Source organism: Oncorhynchus kisutch, linkage group LG13 (genome assembly GCF_002021735.2).
Source record: "Oncorhynchus kisutch isolate 150728-3 linkage group LG13, Okis_V2, whole genome shotgun sequence".
Classification (NCBI taxonomy): Eukaryota; Metazoa; Chordata; class Actinopteri; order Salmoniformes; family Salmonidae; genus Oncorhynchus; species Oncorhynchus kisutch.
In genome coordinates, this window is record NC_034186.2 from 47,841,861 (window position 1) to 47,857,297 (window position 15,437).

The following is a 15,437-nucleotide window of genomic DNA, read 5'->3' on the forward strand; positions in this document are numbered from 1 at the left end:
TGAAGTCTTTGTTATTTTTATTGCACTTGTATGTCTGGGGTTAGGGAGGTGGCAAGTCACTCTCGGGCGTATTGCTGATGTTCTTCTCACACAAAGCACATAGGACTTTCACATTTTAGAGGAGCTTTCTCGCTCTTCTTACTTTGCCTCATATTGCCATCCTAATTCTGTTTTGCTACATGGATTAAACTTTGGCCTCTTGGGCTGAGGTCCAATGTTCCAAAATGGCATCCTTTCCTCGTATTTCCGTCATGATTGCTGTCTTGAATGGGCCTGATGGGTTTCCACAGTGTGAAAACACATCTTCCTTTCACCCTTATTGGTTATGACAAGGGAAAGGAGATAAGGAACGGTGTCAATTGAAGAGGTTTGGTACAGATCGGGCAGTCTATGGCAGGAGTGGTGCAAACAGACGCAGGTTTTAATTGTCTGATCTAGCCATCATCTAGCACCTCCCCCTCTTTGTGGATTTCAAAGGAGCAGCGCAAGTCATGCGCTAAACAAAGAGGTGAGTTTGGGAAATCGGAAAAGTATGAATCTAAAAAACCAATAGATTTTCCAGGATTTTTAAAGTCCCATCTAATACAGCTGTAGCAGGCTTGCTCCCTCTCATGCCTTGATTTTAACCACACCCCTTTCAAATCCCACTTTGTTGCACAATGTTACCAGACTATGTATTCAATTCAAGAGGACGAGGTTAGCTATCCCCTGACTGTCGGACAATGACTGTATGGGGCATAATATGCACATTCACAAGACTATTGGTAATAATCAACATTTTGGCCTGGTTTTCCAGACACCGAGGGAACTTCGTCTCTGACTAAGAATTTCAATGGAGAATTTCCGTTAAACGGGCTTTCTGTGTCTGGGAAACTAGCACATAGATCACAGGACTATATTCAGTGCCTTCAGAAAGTATTCAGTCCCCTTGACTTTTTCCAAATGTTGTTATGTTACAGCCTTATTCTAAAATATATCTTTTTTTTCCTCATCAATCTACACACAATACCCCATAATGACAAAGCAAAAACAGGTTTAGATATTTTGGCAAATTTATTTAAAAAAAATTACATTTACTCAATCAAATGTATTTATTTATAAAGCCCTTTAAAATTAGTCGATGTCACAGAGTGCTATACAGAAACCCATCCTAAAACCCCAAACAGCAAGCAAAGCAAATGTAGAAGCACGGTGACTAGGAAAAACTCCCTAGAAAGGCAGGAACCTAGGAAGAAACCTAGAGAGGAACCAGGCTCTGAGGGGTGGCAAGTCCTCTTCTTGCTGTGCCGGGTGGCGATTATAAGAGTACATGGCAAGATGTTCAAATGTTCATAGATGACCAGCAGGGTTAAATAATAATAATCACAGTGGTTGTAGAGGGTGCAACAGGTCAGCACCTCAGGAGTAAATGTCAGTTGGCTTTTCATAGTCGATCATTCAGAGTTAGTGACAGCAGGTGCGGTAGAGAGAGAGAGTCGAAAACAGCAGGTTCAGGACATGGTAGCACATCCGGTGAACAGGTCAGTACTTTGTTGAAGCACCTTTTGGCAGCGATTACAGCATCGATTCTTCTTTGGTATGACTCTACAAGCTTGACACGCCTGTATTTGGGGAGTTTCTCCCATTCTTCTCTGCAGATCCTCTCAAACCCTGTCAGGTCTCTCCAGAGATGTTCGATTGGGTCCAAGTCCAGGCTCTGGTTGGGCCACTCAAGGACATTCAGAGACTTGTTCCTAATCCACTCCTGCGTTGTCTTGGCTGTGTGCTTAGGGTCATTGGAAGGTGAACCGTCGACCCCAGTCTGAGGAACTGAGTGCTCTGGAGCAGGTTTTCATCAAGGATCTCTCTGTACTTTGCTCGTTCATCTTTCCCTCCATCCTGACTAGTCTCCCAGTCCCTACCGCTAATGCTGCCACCACTAGGGATAGTAGGGATACAGATAGTTACAAGTATCCTCTAGACGTGAAAATTGGCATTCAGGCCAAATAGTTCAATCTTGGCTTCATCAGATCAGAGAATCTTGTTTTCTCATAGTCTGAGTCCTTTTTAGGTGCCTTTTGGCAAACTCTAAGTGGGCTGTCATGTGCCTTTTACTGAAGAGTGGCTTCCATAAAGGCCTGATGGTGGAGTGCTGCAGAGATGGTTGTCGTCCTGGAAGGTTCACCCATCACCCATTGGGTTCTTGGTCACTTCCCTGACCAAGGCCCTTCTCCCACAATTGCTCAGTTTGACCGGGCGGACAGCTCTAGGAAGAGTCTTGGTGGTTCCAAACCTCTTCCATTTAAGAATGATGGAGGCCGCTGTTCTTGGATCTTTAGTGCTGCAGACATTTTTTGGTACCCTTCCCCAGATCTGTGCCTCGACACATTGCTGTCTCAGAGCTCAACGGACAATTCCTTCGACCTCGTGGCTTGGTTTTTGCTCTGACATGCACTGTCTACTGTGGGACCTTATATTGACAGGTGTGTGCCTTTCCAAATCATGTCCAATCAATTGAATTTACCACAGGTGGACTCCAATCAATTTGTAGAAACATCAAGGATGATCAATAGAATCAATAGCACCTGAGCTCAATTTCGAATCTCATAGCAAAGTGTCTTTATACTATAAATAAGTTGTTTTAAACAGGAAAATAAGACCCAGAGTTACCTCTGCTGAAGAAGAAAAGTTCATTAATTGCAGCCCAAATAAATGCTTCAGAGGTCAAGTAGCAGACACATCTCACTCACCCGCAATATTAGACTAAACATCCAGGGATCATACAGTGTTTACCAGGGGGCAGGACTAAAACTGGTGAGCGTAGAGAGTATAGGGATACTATTACCCACGTCGGCACCAACGATGTTAGGATGAAACAGTCAAATGTCACCAAGCGTGGTAACATAGCTTCAGCATCTAAATTAGCTAAAATGATGTGGCAGAATCGAGTAATTGTCTCTGGCCTCCTCCCAGTTAGGGGGAGTGATGAGCTCTATAGCAGAGTCTCACAATTCAATTGCTGGTTGAAACTGTTTTCTGTCCCTTCCAAAAGATAGAATTAGTCGATTATTGGCTCTCTTTCTGGGACACACACAAACAGGACAGAGCCTGGCCTGCTGAGTGAGTGACGGACTCAATCCTAGGTAGAGGGGTGCTCTCATCTTATCTATCAACATAAACAGTGCTCTAACTCCTCTAGCTCCACAATGAGATAGGGTGCAGGCCAGGCAGAAGGCTGTTAGCCAGCTTAGTGGAGTCTGCCACTAGCACAGTCAGTGTAGTCAGCTCAGCGTTCCCCATTGAGACTGTGTCTGTACCTCGATCTAAGTTGGGCAAAACTAAACATGGCGGTGTTCACTTTAGCAATCTCACTGGAATAAAGATCTCATCCATTCCTGCCATATCTCAAAATAGGGCTACTTAATGTTAGATCCCTCACTTCCAAGGCAGTAGTGTCAATGAATGGAGAGATCATGAGCAGATGGGCTCCTGCATTTGCTCAGCATGATTTTACAAAAATATAGATTTAGAGATAGATTAACTTGGATTTTTCCACAAGGTCATATACAGGATACTACCCTCCACAACTTAACCATCACTCCAAATAAAAACTCCAAACCTGCAACCTGATTTTGGACAAAATTACCTGGAAGGATTCCTATCATCAAGGTTCTTATTTCCAAGGAATTTACAGCTAATGCTCTGGCAAACCAACGACCAGCAAACGAAGCACAACAGAAACCTGAAAACACCATCCAACCTGGAACTGAGTGAGTAATGTTTAGTCTGAAGCTACTTTTAAAGCCAAGAAGAAAAATACATTACAATGATATATTTTACTTTATAAGGACTGAATGCTATGTTAAGTCGACCAAGCTTGCTAGGACAGAACAGATCCGGTTGCAACTTCAATTAGCACTGAGGTGTCAAAGCCCTTGAGCCCAACAATGACAGGATGTGTTTTCTGTAATGACCTTAGTGATAAATGTTTTACAGCCTGTGTTCGTAGTGGCTGCTCAGTGAAACGACCTGTCCTGATTTGTCAAAAGTTTAATGAGCAAAGCCCTCCTTCATGACCTGGCCTCTGTAAATTGGTATAGAATATAGCATAGCATGATCCCCCTCTGTTGAAGACGCTTGGACCTTATTTTATTTTATTTTTCAGTGGTATTTTTAACAAATGCGCCCCCATAAATAAAATGAGAATTAAAAACCCGTTCGGACCCTGGTTCAACTGTGATCTGGCAGAGTTACTCCACCTCAATAATTCAATTTGGCGAAGGGCTCGGCACACGCATACTCAGACTGACTGGCTCTCGTTGAGAAATAAGTGCGCTCAGGCTATCCGGAAGGCCAAAGTTAGCTACTTTAAGGAACAGTTCTCTCTCTTTGGGTCTAACCCCAAGAAGTTCTGGAAAACAGTTAAAGACCTGGAGAATAAACCTCCTCCTCACAGCTGCCCATATACATTAATGTTGATGATGTAGTTGTTACTGACAAGTAGCACATGGCTGAGCTCTTTAATCACCAGGATTCCTATTTGACTCTAAAATTTACTCATTTCCCACCCCTTCTAATGCGACTATCCCCAATGCTCCTCTCACCAACTGTCTTTTCTGTTGGAATCCAGTCCGTCTGCTGGAGAGTATATCGACAGAAAGTCTCTGATTGTGTTCATAATGGATGGTTGTCGCATAGAATAGATGTTTTGGCGGTTGGCGTATTCTCGTACTAGACTTACGTAATTTCCAGCTGCAGACTAGTAATTATACGTTTCGGATTTGCTCTTATTCTGTCATGATCGATAGTCTCAGAGTTTAACCATTTCCAGCAGTGTAGCCAAAACTACAGCTGTATGGCCTCCATGGCCTGTAGAATTGTAGCCATTCCAACGTGGGGACTCTGTCCTGGTATTCTCAGACTTAATGTATTACACCCTGACTACACGCGCGAGCGTTGCAAAATACATTTAGAAATCTATATTATTAAATTATTGTACCCACAGTGCTCGTGGCGTCAACGAGCATCTGTGTTGCCAAGGGCTAAAATAAAAGTGACGCAGATCATGGTTATACCCACGTGGGTGATTGAAAGACGAACTGTGTTGTCAATCATCGTGGTAATACCATGAAAGTTTAGATGCCAATCACCATATAAGTTCAAAGAAGAAAAAGCCTGGAAGGAGGAGAGATGACTAGAAACGATTCGGTTGACTGTTTATGTGTGGATTAATTGGCAGAGTAGAGGACCTTGTTTATTTCAGTAAAATAACAACTCAATGTTTATATCCCAGGACAAATGAGCTAACAACAGCAAGCTAGCTAAATGGGACAAATTAGCTAGCTAGTGCAAACTAGCTAGCCAAATTGGCATAAATGTTTAATGCTTTTCGACCTGTCCGCAAATTAATGTAATTGGTTCAGAGTTTGTTTTGATATTTAAACACGCATGCCGTGATCACGTTTGGTGTGGGGGGGACTAAATAAATGTTGCACGATGGCGGACGATCACCACATGCACGCAGCCGGTATGGGTTCCGTGTTAATGTAAATTTAGTAGGAAGTGGGTTTTATACTCTGTGGAAGAAGGGGCGGTTCCATGACGTCGACTTAATGTCTATGCTCACGTGGGCATGACCACTAATTTGGTTAACTTTATATGAAAACCCATATTTTCTCATTTAGAAGGTTAACATCACATTACATCTTTTCAGAAATAGTTTCATGTTTAATCACATACGTTTCACAATATTTAGCTGTAAACCTGACAGCTGGATACACTTTAAGAGATACAGTTATGTGTGTTTCCCGTCCTTCATTGGATCACCAAAGGAAACACACTCGACATGACTGTCCCTTAAGTGTCCACGGACCATTCCCACATTCTCAAAAATAGATTTTATTATAAGAATTATTCAAACTTTTGATTTCCAAGGGTCTCTGTGTTCCACAGTTTACGTTCCAATCTCGAATACTACAGAGCACAGGGGCAGCATATTTTCTGACCGAGCATAAAACAGTCGACTTCCCGCTCTCCCCCTCTATGAGAGAGAGCACACTGTCCAGTCGTGGCCAAAAGTTTTGAGAATGACACAAATATAAATTTTCACAAAGTTTGCCACTTCAGTGTCTTTAGATATTTTTGTCAGATGTTACTATGGAATACTTAAGTATAATTACAAGCATTTCATAAGTGTCAAAGGCTTTTATTGACAATTACATGAAGTTGATGCAAAGAGTCGATATTTGCAGTGTTGACTCTTCTGGGCCACATCCTGACTGATGGCAGCCCATTCTTACATAATCAATGCTTGGAGTTTGTCAGAATTTGTGGGGTTTTCTTTGTCCATCCGCCTCTTGAGGATTGACCACAAGTTCTCAATGGGATTAAGGTCTGGGGAGTTTCCTGGCCATGGACCCAAAATATCGATGTTTTGTTCTCCGATCCAATTAGTTATTGCTTTTGCCTTGTGGCAAGGTGCTCCATCATGCTGGAAAAGGCATTGTTCGTCACCAAAACTGTTCCTGGATGGTTGGGAGAAGTTGCTCTCGGAGAATGTGGTACCATTCTTTATTCATGGCTGTGTTCTTAGGCAAAATTGTGAGTGAGCCCACTCCCTTGACTGAGAAGCAACTTCACACATGAATGGTCTCAGGATGCTTTACTGTTGGCATGACACAGGACTGATGGTAGCGCTCACCTTGTCTTCTCCGGACAAGCTTTTTCCCGGATGCCCCAAACAATCAGAAAGGGGATTCATCAAAGAAAGTGACTTTACCCCAGTCCTCAGCAGTCCAATCCCTGCACCTTTTGCAGAATATCAGTCTGTCCCTGATGTTTCTCCTGGAGAGAAGTGGCTTCTTTGCTGCCCTTCTTGACACCAGGCCATCCTCCAAAAGTCTTCGCCTCACTGTGCGCGCAGATGCACTCACACCTGCCTGCTGCCATTCCTGAGCAAGCTCTGTACTGGTGGTGCTCCGATCCAGCAGCTGAATCAACTTTAGGAGACGGTCCTGGCGCTTGCTGGACTTTCTTGGGCGCCCTAAAGCCTTCTTCACAACAATTGAACCGCAATTGAACCGCTCTCCTTGACGTTCCTGATGATCCGATAATGGTTGATTTAGGTGCAGTCTCTCTGGCAGCAATATCCTTGCCCTATTTGTGCAAAGCAATGATGACGGCACAGGTACGTGTTTCCTTGCAGGTAACCATGGATGACAGAGGAAGAACAATGATTCCAAACTCCACCCTCCTTTTGAAGCTTCCAGTCTGTTATTCAAACTCAATCAGCATGACAGAGTGATCTCCAGCCTTGTCCTCGTCAACACTCACACCTGTGTTACCGAGAGAATCACTGACATTATGTCAGCTGGTCCTTTTGTGGCAGGGCTGAAATGCAGTGGAAATGTTTTGGGGGATTCAGTTTATTTGCATGGCAAAGAGGGACTTTGCAATTAATTGCAATTAATCTGATCACTCTTCATAACATTCTGGAGTATATGCAAATTGCCATCATACAAACTGAGGCAGCAGACTTTGTGAAAATTATTATTTGTGTCATTCTCAAAATTTTGGCCACGACTGTAGAGTGGATCCCCTGTAACCTGATCCTTCAGATCATCACAGGAGAGTTATGACACCTCCAATTACCACAATGATATTGTAACTGTTCACATCCCTGACATTGCTTTCCCAGACATTATTTGTGCGCTGTGCATGTTTCAGCCATTGGAGTCAGTGGAGTAGTAGACAATACCGGGCCACTGTGGAATTCCATTGATTGCCAAAAGTCACCAATTGCATAGGAAAGACGTAATCATAAAGGAAGGTGTGGCAGAGGTGTGTCTAGAGACACACCTCTAAGACGTATTCTGACCTTGACTTAATTCCCTCGTAATTCCACCACCTTTACGAGTGAGGAAACCATGAATGATAAAGATGGCGCCGAAGAACATGGCTATTTTGTTCGTTTTTTTTGTGTTTTATTTTTTAACTTATTGTGTACATAATGTTGCTGCTACCGTCTCTTATGACCAAATATAACTTCTGGACATCAGAAGAGGGATTACTCACCGAGGACTGGAAGAAACCTTTTCCTTTAACGAATCTGACGAGAAGGATATCCTGCTTTCACTGGAACTGGCCCAGATCCATGCTTTTTGCATGAAAAGACGCAGGAAAAGCGGGCCGCAGATCGGGCAGCCTTATGAGAATCCGTAGGCAAGCAAGTAAACTCCCACAGCAATCCGTTCTTCTTACTAACGTGCAACATTGGAAAATAAAATTGATGACCTATGATTAAGATTATCCTACCAACGGGACATTAAAAACTGTAACATCTTATGTTTCACCGAGACACGGCTGAACGACAATACGGACAGTATAGAGCTAGCGGGATTTTCCATGCACCGGCAGAACAGAGACGTTACCTCTGGTAAAACGAGGGGTGGGGGTGTGTGTCTATTTGTCAGTAACAGCTGGTGCGTGATGTCTAACATTAAAGAAGTCTCGAGGTATTGCTCGCCTGTGGTAGAGTACCTTATGATAAGCTGTAGACCACACTATCTAGAGAGTTCTCATCTATATTATTCGTAGCCGTCTATTTACCACCACAGAACGAAGCTGGCACTAAGACCGCTCTCAACCAACTTGATATGACAATTGAGACACACAACACACTTGAGGCCATGCTTCATTTTATTCAATGCAAAAGAAACAAAACAAACCTACAATGTTCAGCAATATGTTGAATGACACCAGACGGTCTGATAAACAAAATGGAAGCAGTGCTTCATCAGGAGGATGGACAGACTAATTTACGCCAACACTGTACAATGTCCACTCATTTATAAATAAATAGCCATTAATCTTGGCCTTAAACGGCCTAATAAGACAACTGTAACAGTAGTCCCATAGCAATATCATTTTCTACAAAATTCCAGAGACACATAACTTCTCTTTTGGTAATTCTATAAATATACCCCAATGAAAACCAAACACCAATGTTTGAATCGTATAGGGTGTGGGGAGTACTGTATGTTTGTGATATCTTCATCCTTTAATCCCCAACCTACACAAGTTGTTGCTCGACGAGGCTACTTTAATAGACAAAAGGAAAGTGTTGACGCTGGTGGGAGACAGTAAGAAGCCTCTACCCGTATTAGAGTGACAAAGTTTGCCACATTCTGCCTTCAGTCAGCTATTAGAGGAGGGAAAAAAATATTTGCCTTACAGAACATCAGTAGATGTGGGGTCTCTAAAATGTACCAAATGAGTGTGGCATCTACCACAACATGTGATACATAATTGTCTTGAAATACTTAAATGCAAATAAATCAGTATTTTTCTATACCTGATAAGTATGCAAAATAATACAAGCTGTGTGTTAATCTCACTGTCAAGCAGTATCCTATAAACAAACTTTTGACAAGGAATTTTACATTGAGAATTTAAAAAATGATAAAATTCTGAAAACATTTTTGACTGAACTAAAACAGAATCAACAATAATGACTGTTTATGGTATAATACATGTAATGGTACCTAACTAGGGCTGTAGTCCATTTTCATAGTCCAAAATCTAAATCACAATCCTTAATAACATTAAATTGTTCTATATCATAAGTTTATATCCATAGTTAAGAAACTTCATTACAGACAGACATAACAGACATTTCACCAAATCTGGTCCATTTTGTGACAATTGAAAGGATGTAACGTAAAAACATACGTTTATTTTTAGTTCACAAACCTGCTGTGAACACACAGCATTAAGAAAGTACAGTGTGGTTTAAGATGTGTTCTTTAAAACACATTTTTCAAATGGAGGGATAAGCTGGAGAAAAAAAAAATTGGCCTAGTCGTGCAATGTATTGGGTGGCTAACACTAGCTGTGTGCTTGTTGGTTTTTTGCTCTTGTTTTTTGGCCCTCAATGTTGTGTGTAGCTTATGCAGACTTATCAGGTTGCATTTGAACCTAAAACATGGAAAAAGCGTTGTCACCTCAGCATACAGCATACAAAAAGTCTCTGAGCTGATTGCACTAGGTTTACAATCAGCTCATTGCACTGACATACAAAAACAAAACAAGCGTAAGGCCACACATTTGAACAGATAAGCAAAATTCTGTCTATACAGATGAGTAACATTCAGTGCTTCAGTGTGCCAAATAAAACATATGGCATCTTTTCTTTTTTGTCTCTCTTTTGGCATATACAAAACCACATACACACACACACACACACACACACTTGCTGTAATAAAATGGCTAAAACCAGACAATCTCTTGTACTAAACACATCAGTGATATCCATTTACAACTCTTAACTAAATAGTGTTTTACATTCCAGTTGTGCATATCTTTAACTGAGTCACCATGTCCAGTTTGGAATTTTAAAGGAAAATTAACAGGAATGAAAAGAGATAACAAAACAACACAAACAGAAGTATGCATTCATCTAACTGGCATTGCAGGTGCTGAATCCTCATGGATATGTACAGTGAAGTGCAAATTGAATGTGGACTGTTCCATTTGAAGGGAAATGGTGGGGGTGGCTGGGAGTGTACAGCAAGTTCCATTAGGGCTTGGCAGGTACCACTTTCTTCGGGGTGGCTGGTTTCTTTGTTTGCCACAGGTGGCCGTGGATCGTGATGGCGTCCACGCTCGCAGACATGGTTTTGGCGGGGATCTGGCTGAACTGCTTCCTGTCTGAATTGTACTTGTAGAGGCCCTCAATCATCTTACGGGTGATGCGATTGGGCCCAATGCCGGTCAGCTTGGTGGCCTCGTCCGTCTCGGGGCAGTACGTGTACAGAGAACGGAATTGGCAACCCCCATCCCGGAACAACACCAAAAAGTTGTTGGCCTCAGATTTCTCCATTTCCTGCAAAAAGGGAGCAAAGAAATTATCATTGTCCTCATACAGCATAGTAGAAGACAACAGACATGTCTAGCTGTCATCAAGGAAAGGGGTGGCTACTTTGAAGAATCTATATATACATTTTTTTTTATTTGTTTAACACTTTTATGGTTACTACATGATTCCATATGTGTTATTTGATAGTTTTGATGTCCACTATTATTCTACAATGTAGAAAATAGTAAAAATAAAGAAAAACCCTTGAATGAGTAGGTGTCAAAACCTTTGACTGGTACTCAGTGGTGTTAAGTCATTTTTTGGGGTATCTGTACTTTACTTTACTATTTATATTTTTGAGAACTTTTACTTTAACTCCACTACATTCCTAAAGAAAATAATGTAGTTTTTACTGGGTGACTTTCACTTTTACTTGTCATTTTCTATTACGGTATCTTTACTTTTACTCAAGGATGGCAATTGGGTACTTTTTCCACCACTACTGGTACTGTATATAAATATATTTACAAAAAATATATGGAGGATTGGAAATGATGCAGCCAATTACAATAATGGAAGCTACAATCTATAAGCAATATTAAAGCTTATCTACACCCCCAAAAATAAAATGTAAACACATTCCTAGTAAACATCACCATAATCAAATTAATATAATGTTAAGAAATTATTCATCTGAGATGTTATTACATTGTATTGAAGAGCTACCAACACCGTAGAAATAGAATGACTAGATTGTAGAGAACACATTACCTCTAGAATCTTGTTCTTCTGGCCTTCGTTGACCTTGCCTGCCAGGCAGCAGTGGGCCAGTGCGTTCTGAATGATATGCTTGTTCGATTTGGAACTTGGCTCCTTGTACAATTTGGGTCCTGTGCACACAAGGGGAAGATTATCAGTCATCATAGCAACCATTCTATCTGGGGCCTCTGACTTGTCCCAGCTGTTTGTCAATAAATAATTTATAGGCATTATCTTAACATTACTCATCATGTAATCTTAAGACCAAGGGCCCTCTACACTATCATCATCTCGCTCCTCTGTTTTGTTTGTCTCAAGTCAAAAACATAATAATTCATGCTGACCAATCATGGCATTAGATTCAACATGTTACCCAACCAATGTGCAGTGACAAAAACATAAACTGAAGCTGTTAGTAGTACTTCCAACTTTGAAAGGGTCTCTTTGTAAAATGCACCCCCCTGGTGGAAACTAGGTGAATTGCAACAACAGCCTGAACTAAAACAACTCTTCCCCCACCTTAAAGCAGCAATATGTAACATTTTTTGGCGACGACCAAACTCACATAGAAATGTGAGTTATAGATCTGCCATTCTCATTGAAAGCAAGTCTAAGAAGCGGTAGATCTGTTCAATGTGCAGCAGTTCTATGATTTCTGTTCTTACTTTCAGTTTTGTACACCAGCTTCAAACAGCTGAAAATACAACATTTTTGGTTTGGTCTACAAACTATATTTGCTTGTTTTGTCACAAACTGAAATTAGAGGAACTATTAGAATTTTAGCAACCAGGAAACGGCAGACCAATTTCTGCATAGTGCATCTTTAAGTTTAGCTTTGCATCATTTTACTTTTGGTTTAGCACACCAGTTTCAAACAGCTGACAATACAATATGTTTGCTTATTGAAAATATATTTCACATCAGTTTAGATGGTACAATGATTCTCTACACTGCTTGTTTTTCCTCACATAAACTGAAATTAGGCGAACATTATAGCATTTTAGCAACCAGGTACTGGCAGGGCAATTTCAGGGGGTCTATACTTGCAAACATCAGAAAAGGTTTAAGTTTAAAATGTGCTTCAGCCGATTAAAATCGTCCACCTAATTGCGTGTGATAAAACGCTACATGTTAGCTGTTCCCATTAGATAACCTGGCACATCTAGCCCTATGCTAACCTGACCAGCTGGCCGTGATTGACCACTTGTTCATAAAATCAAAGATCATACCTCCAAGAAATGCGAACCATTACAAGTACTGTAACAGGGGAGATCTTAAGGGTATGATCTTTCACAGTATTCACGATTCATTCAGGATTATCCGTAATCATGGTAGCATCCACATTAATTTGGAAGTGTTCAGAAACATATTCTAATTTATTTACAATAAAGGTGACTCCAAAATGACACAATACATGATTTACCGTACTGAATAGCATACTAATGGGCACAAGATAATCTGTAACACAACCAAAACTAATTGCAAATGCATCCAACAAGTTTGGAGAGTCAAAAGCTCGGTGTAGTCATTGTGTGATAGGAATATGGGACAAAATACTACACTTTTGACTACCTTATTTTACAAGAATCTTTAGGGGTGTCAATCATTTAGACGCTTACCTTTTACCATTCATTGTCTTTCAAAAGAGATATTGAATTGTGTTTGGTTGTCAATGCAACCAGGAGCGTTATGCACCCATTATTTTAGAGGCAACATGAAGTACGTATGGATGGATGGGGGGTGGTCCGGAGTGGGGCTGATGTTGGAGAAGGGGGACTGATGTTGGTGAATTTAGAATTTTTCAAACACCTGAAACAACTTTTCCTTGCAATCTAGAGCCATAATATTATGCTTTAAAAAAATGACAAATCTGAGGGGGAACATGCCCTTTCTCCCCCTTATGGGCATGATGCCTCTGAACGTAATCAAATATCAACAAAGAATATAACTAAATATAGACAAACTGGAATTAAATCCAGAGTAAATATGTGGCACAGATGGAACTATGCAAGCAGAAGATACATCTCCTTCAAATCTTGCTATTTGGTTGCGGTGACAACAAAACACATTTCAATATCACTTAATATCATTAAACTTGAAATCAACCAGAGCTTGAAATCCTAGGTCTATTTATTGTCTATTTTTAGTTTAATTCTAGGGTTAATTGAAACAATAGTTGTTGATGACATTGTAAATGCTATATAGGCCTAAATAGTATAATTAATGATATATGAGTGATAAAGTACGGTCACATTTAATTTCCTCTGTAAAACCTACCTTTTGGAAGGACTTTGATAGCAACAGTGAATACATTTTGTTTTTAAGTGGAGATCTCTCAACAATCATTCTCACCATAGCACATTGGTAATAGTCAGTGACAAATTTTATAGCGAAGCAGGGCTTGATTAAACCCCATTGGGTAACGTGTATTCTGTTGAGTGTGGAATGTACAGTGTCTATTTTGTATACAGCAGTACTGTGTCTCTAAGACAATTTCCCCTCACGGACATTAAAGTTAATCCTATATCCTAGCCTATATAAAAGCAGTTTTTAGATTAATGAACTGGACCCAAATCAGATATCTTAAAAGCATGAAGTACACTCAGTTAGCAAAGCCAATCATGAAGAATTATAATACAGCTAATACAAATGATCCAATAATGTGCCACTGGTGTGTGTAATGAGTTGATCACCCACCGGTGTACTCTGTGTTAGATTTAACAGACGAGGTGGTGGAACCGTTCTCCCAATCGTCCTCCCCATTCCGGCTCCCAGATCGACAAGGGGACAGAAAACCATCTGCAGAATCAGGCCTGACACACACACACACACACACACACACACACACACACACACACACACACACACACACACACACACACACACACACACACACACACAGACACACAGACACACAGACACACAGAGACACCAACACAAGCACTTAGGTCACCTCTCTCCACAGGTATTGCCTTTGTTACCACATATAGAATGATGTAAGAACTTCTCGCTTGCCATGGGAAAACTGTACAAGCTATTTGTGTGCACAGTATAAACAGTGTGTACCCAAGTCATTTGAACATCGCTAACAGGGATTGGCTTTGGCTACTGCGGTCCTTTGCTTATCGAAACCTTAAGTTCAAGTTCTCTAAAGGGCTTTTCAAACAGCTGAACCAAACCAAGCTGTACTGAGCTGGCCTGAATACCGATCCACCATAGTTGCTGGAACCATACTGAAAAGGACCATGTGTAAACAAAATATCTGAGCCAGCACAGTTTGGTTCGGGTCGGAACAATAGCGTGAAAAGGGTATATCTTTACTCTCATACAAGCATGGGCAGCAGTGAAGCAATGTGATGCAATCAAGTGTTCTTGAGGGATAGATATTACAAGCGCCTATATCACGAAGCATCTTATCTAGGTACACTTAGCATAGGGAAGAGGTTAAGAAGCAGTAGTAATATAGGCAGTGACAATGTGACATAGGGAAACAGAACAATGCTGTTTATTGTTCTGTGTAATGCATTGGGGAAAAATGCATTTACGCAGGGGTTGATGCTGAGATCTCTGTCACATTGAAGGATGTTGGTGGGACCATGAAGCAACACATGGGTCGTGTTCATTAGACACCAAATGGATAAAAATGGACTAAAACAGGAGGGAATACCTGGACTTTCCAATAAGAAACACATATTTTAGTTTTCTGTTACAAAATGTTTTCCTTTGCGTGTCCTAATGAACAGGACCCTTGACTTGGTATTGGCCCAGTGTCTTAAGAATTCCCATAAGGACTCTCATTCTTATGCTACAGAAGCTGGGACAGTGAGGTGGATTCAGAGTTAAA

General features: G+C 41.0%; 1 protein-coding gene across 7 annotated transcripts in view; it reads right to left on the reverse strand.

The window, feature by feature from the left end:
• Nucleotides 1-8,658: 8,658 nt before the first annotated feature.
• Nucleotides 8,659-15,437, reverse strand: part of LOC109902930 (calmodulin-regulated spectrin-associated protein 2) — a 75,653-nt gene continuing 68,874 nt past the window's right edge. For all 7 annotated transcript variants that reach the window (XM_031786444.1, XM_031786443.1, XM_031786440.1 and 4 more), the window contains 3 exons: nucleotides 14,291-14,406; nucleotides 11,606-11,724; nucleotides 8,659-10,861 (listed from right to left, as the gene is read on the reverse strand). In XM_031786444.1, the coding sequence (XP_031642304.1) occupies nucleotides 10,556-10,861; nucleotides 11,606-11,724; nucleotides 14,291-14,406 (541 nt within the window). In that variant the 3' untranslated portion in view covers nucleotides 8,659-10,555. The remainder of the gene's footprint in view (nucleotides 10,862-11,605; nucleotides 11,725-14,290; nucleotides 14,407-15,437) is intronic.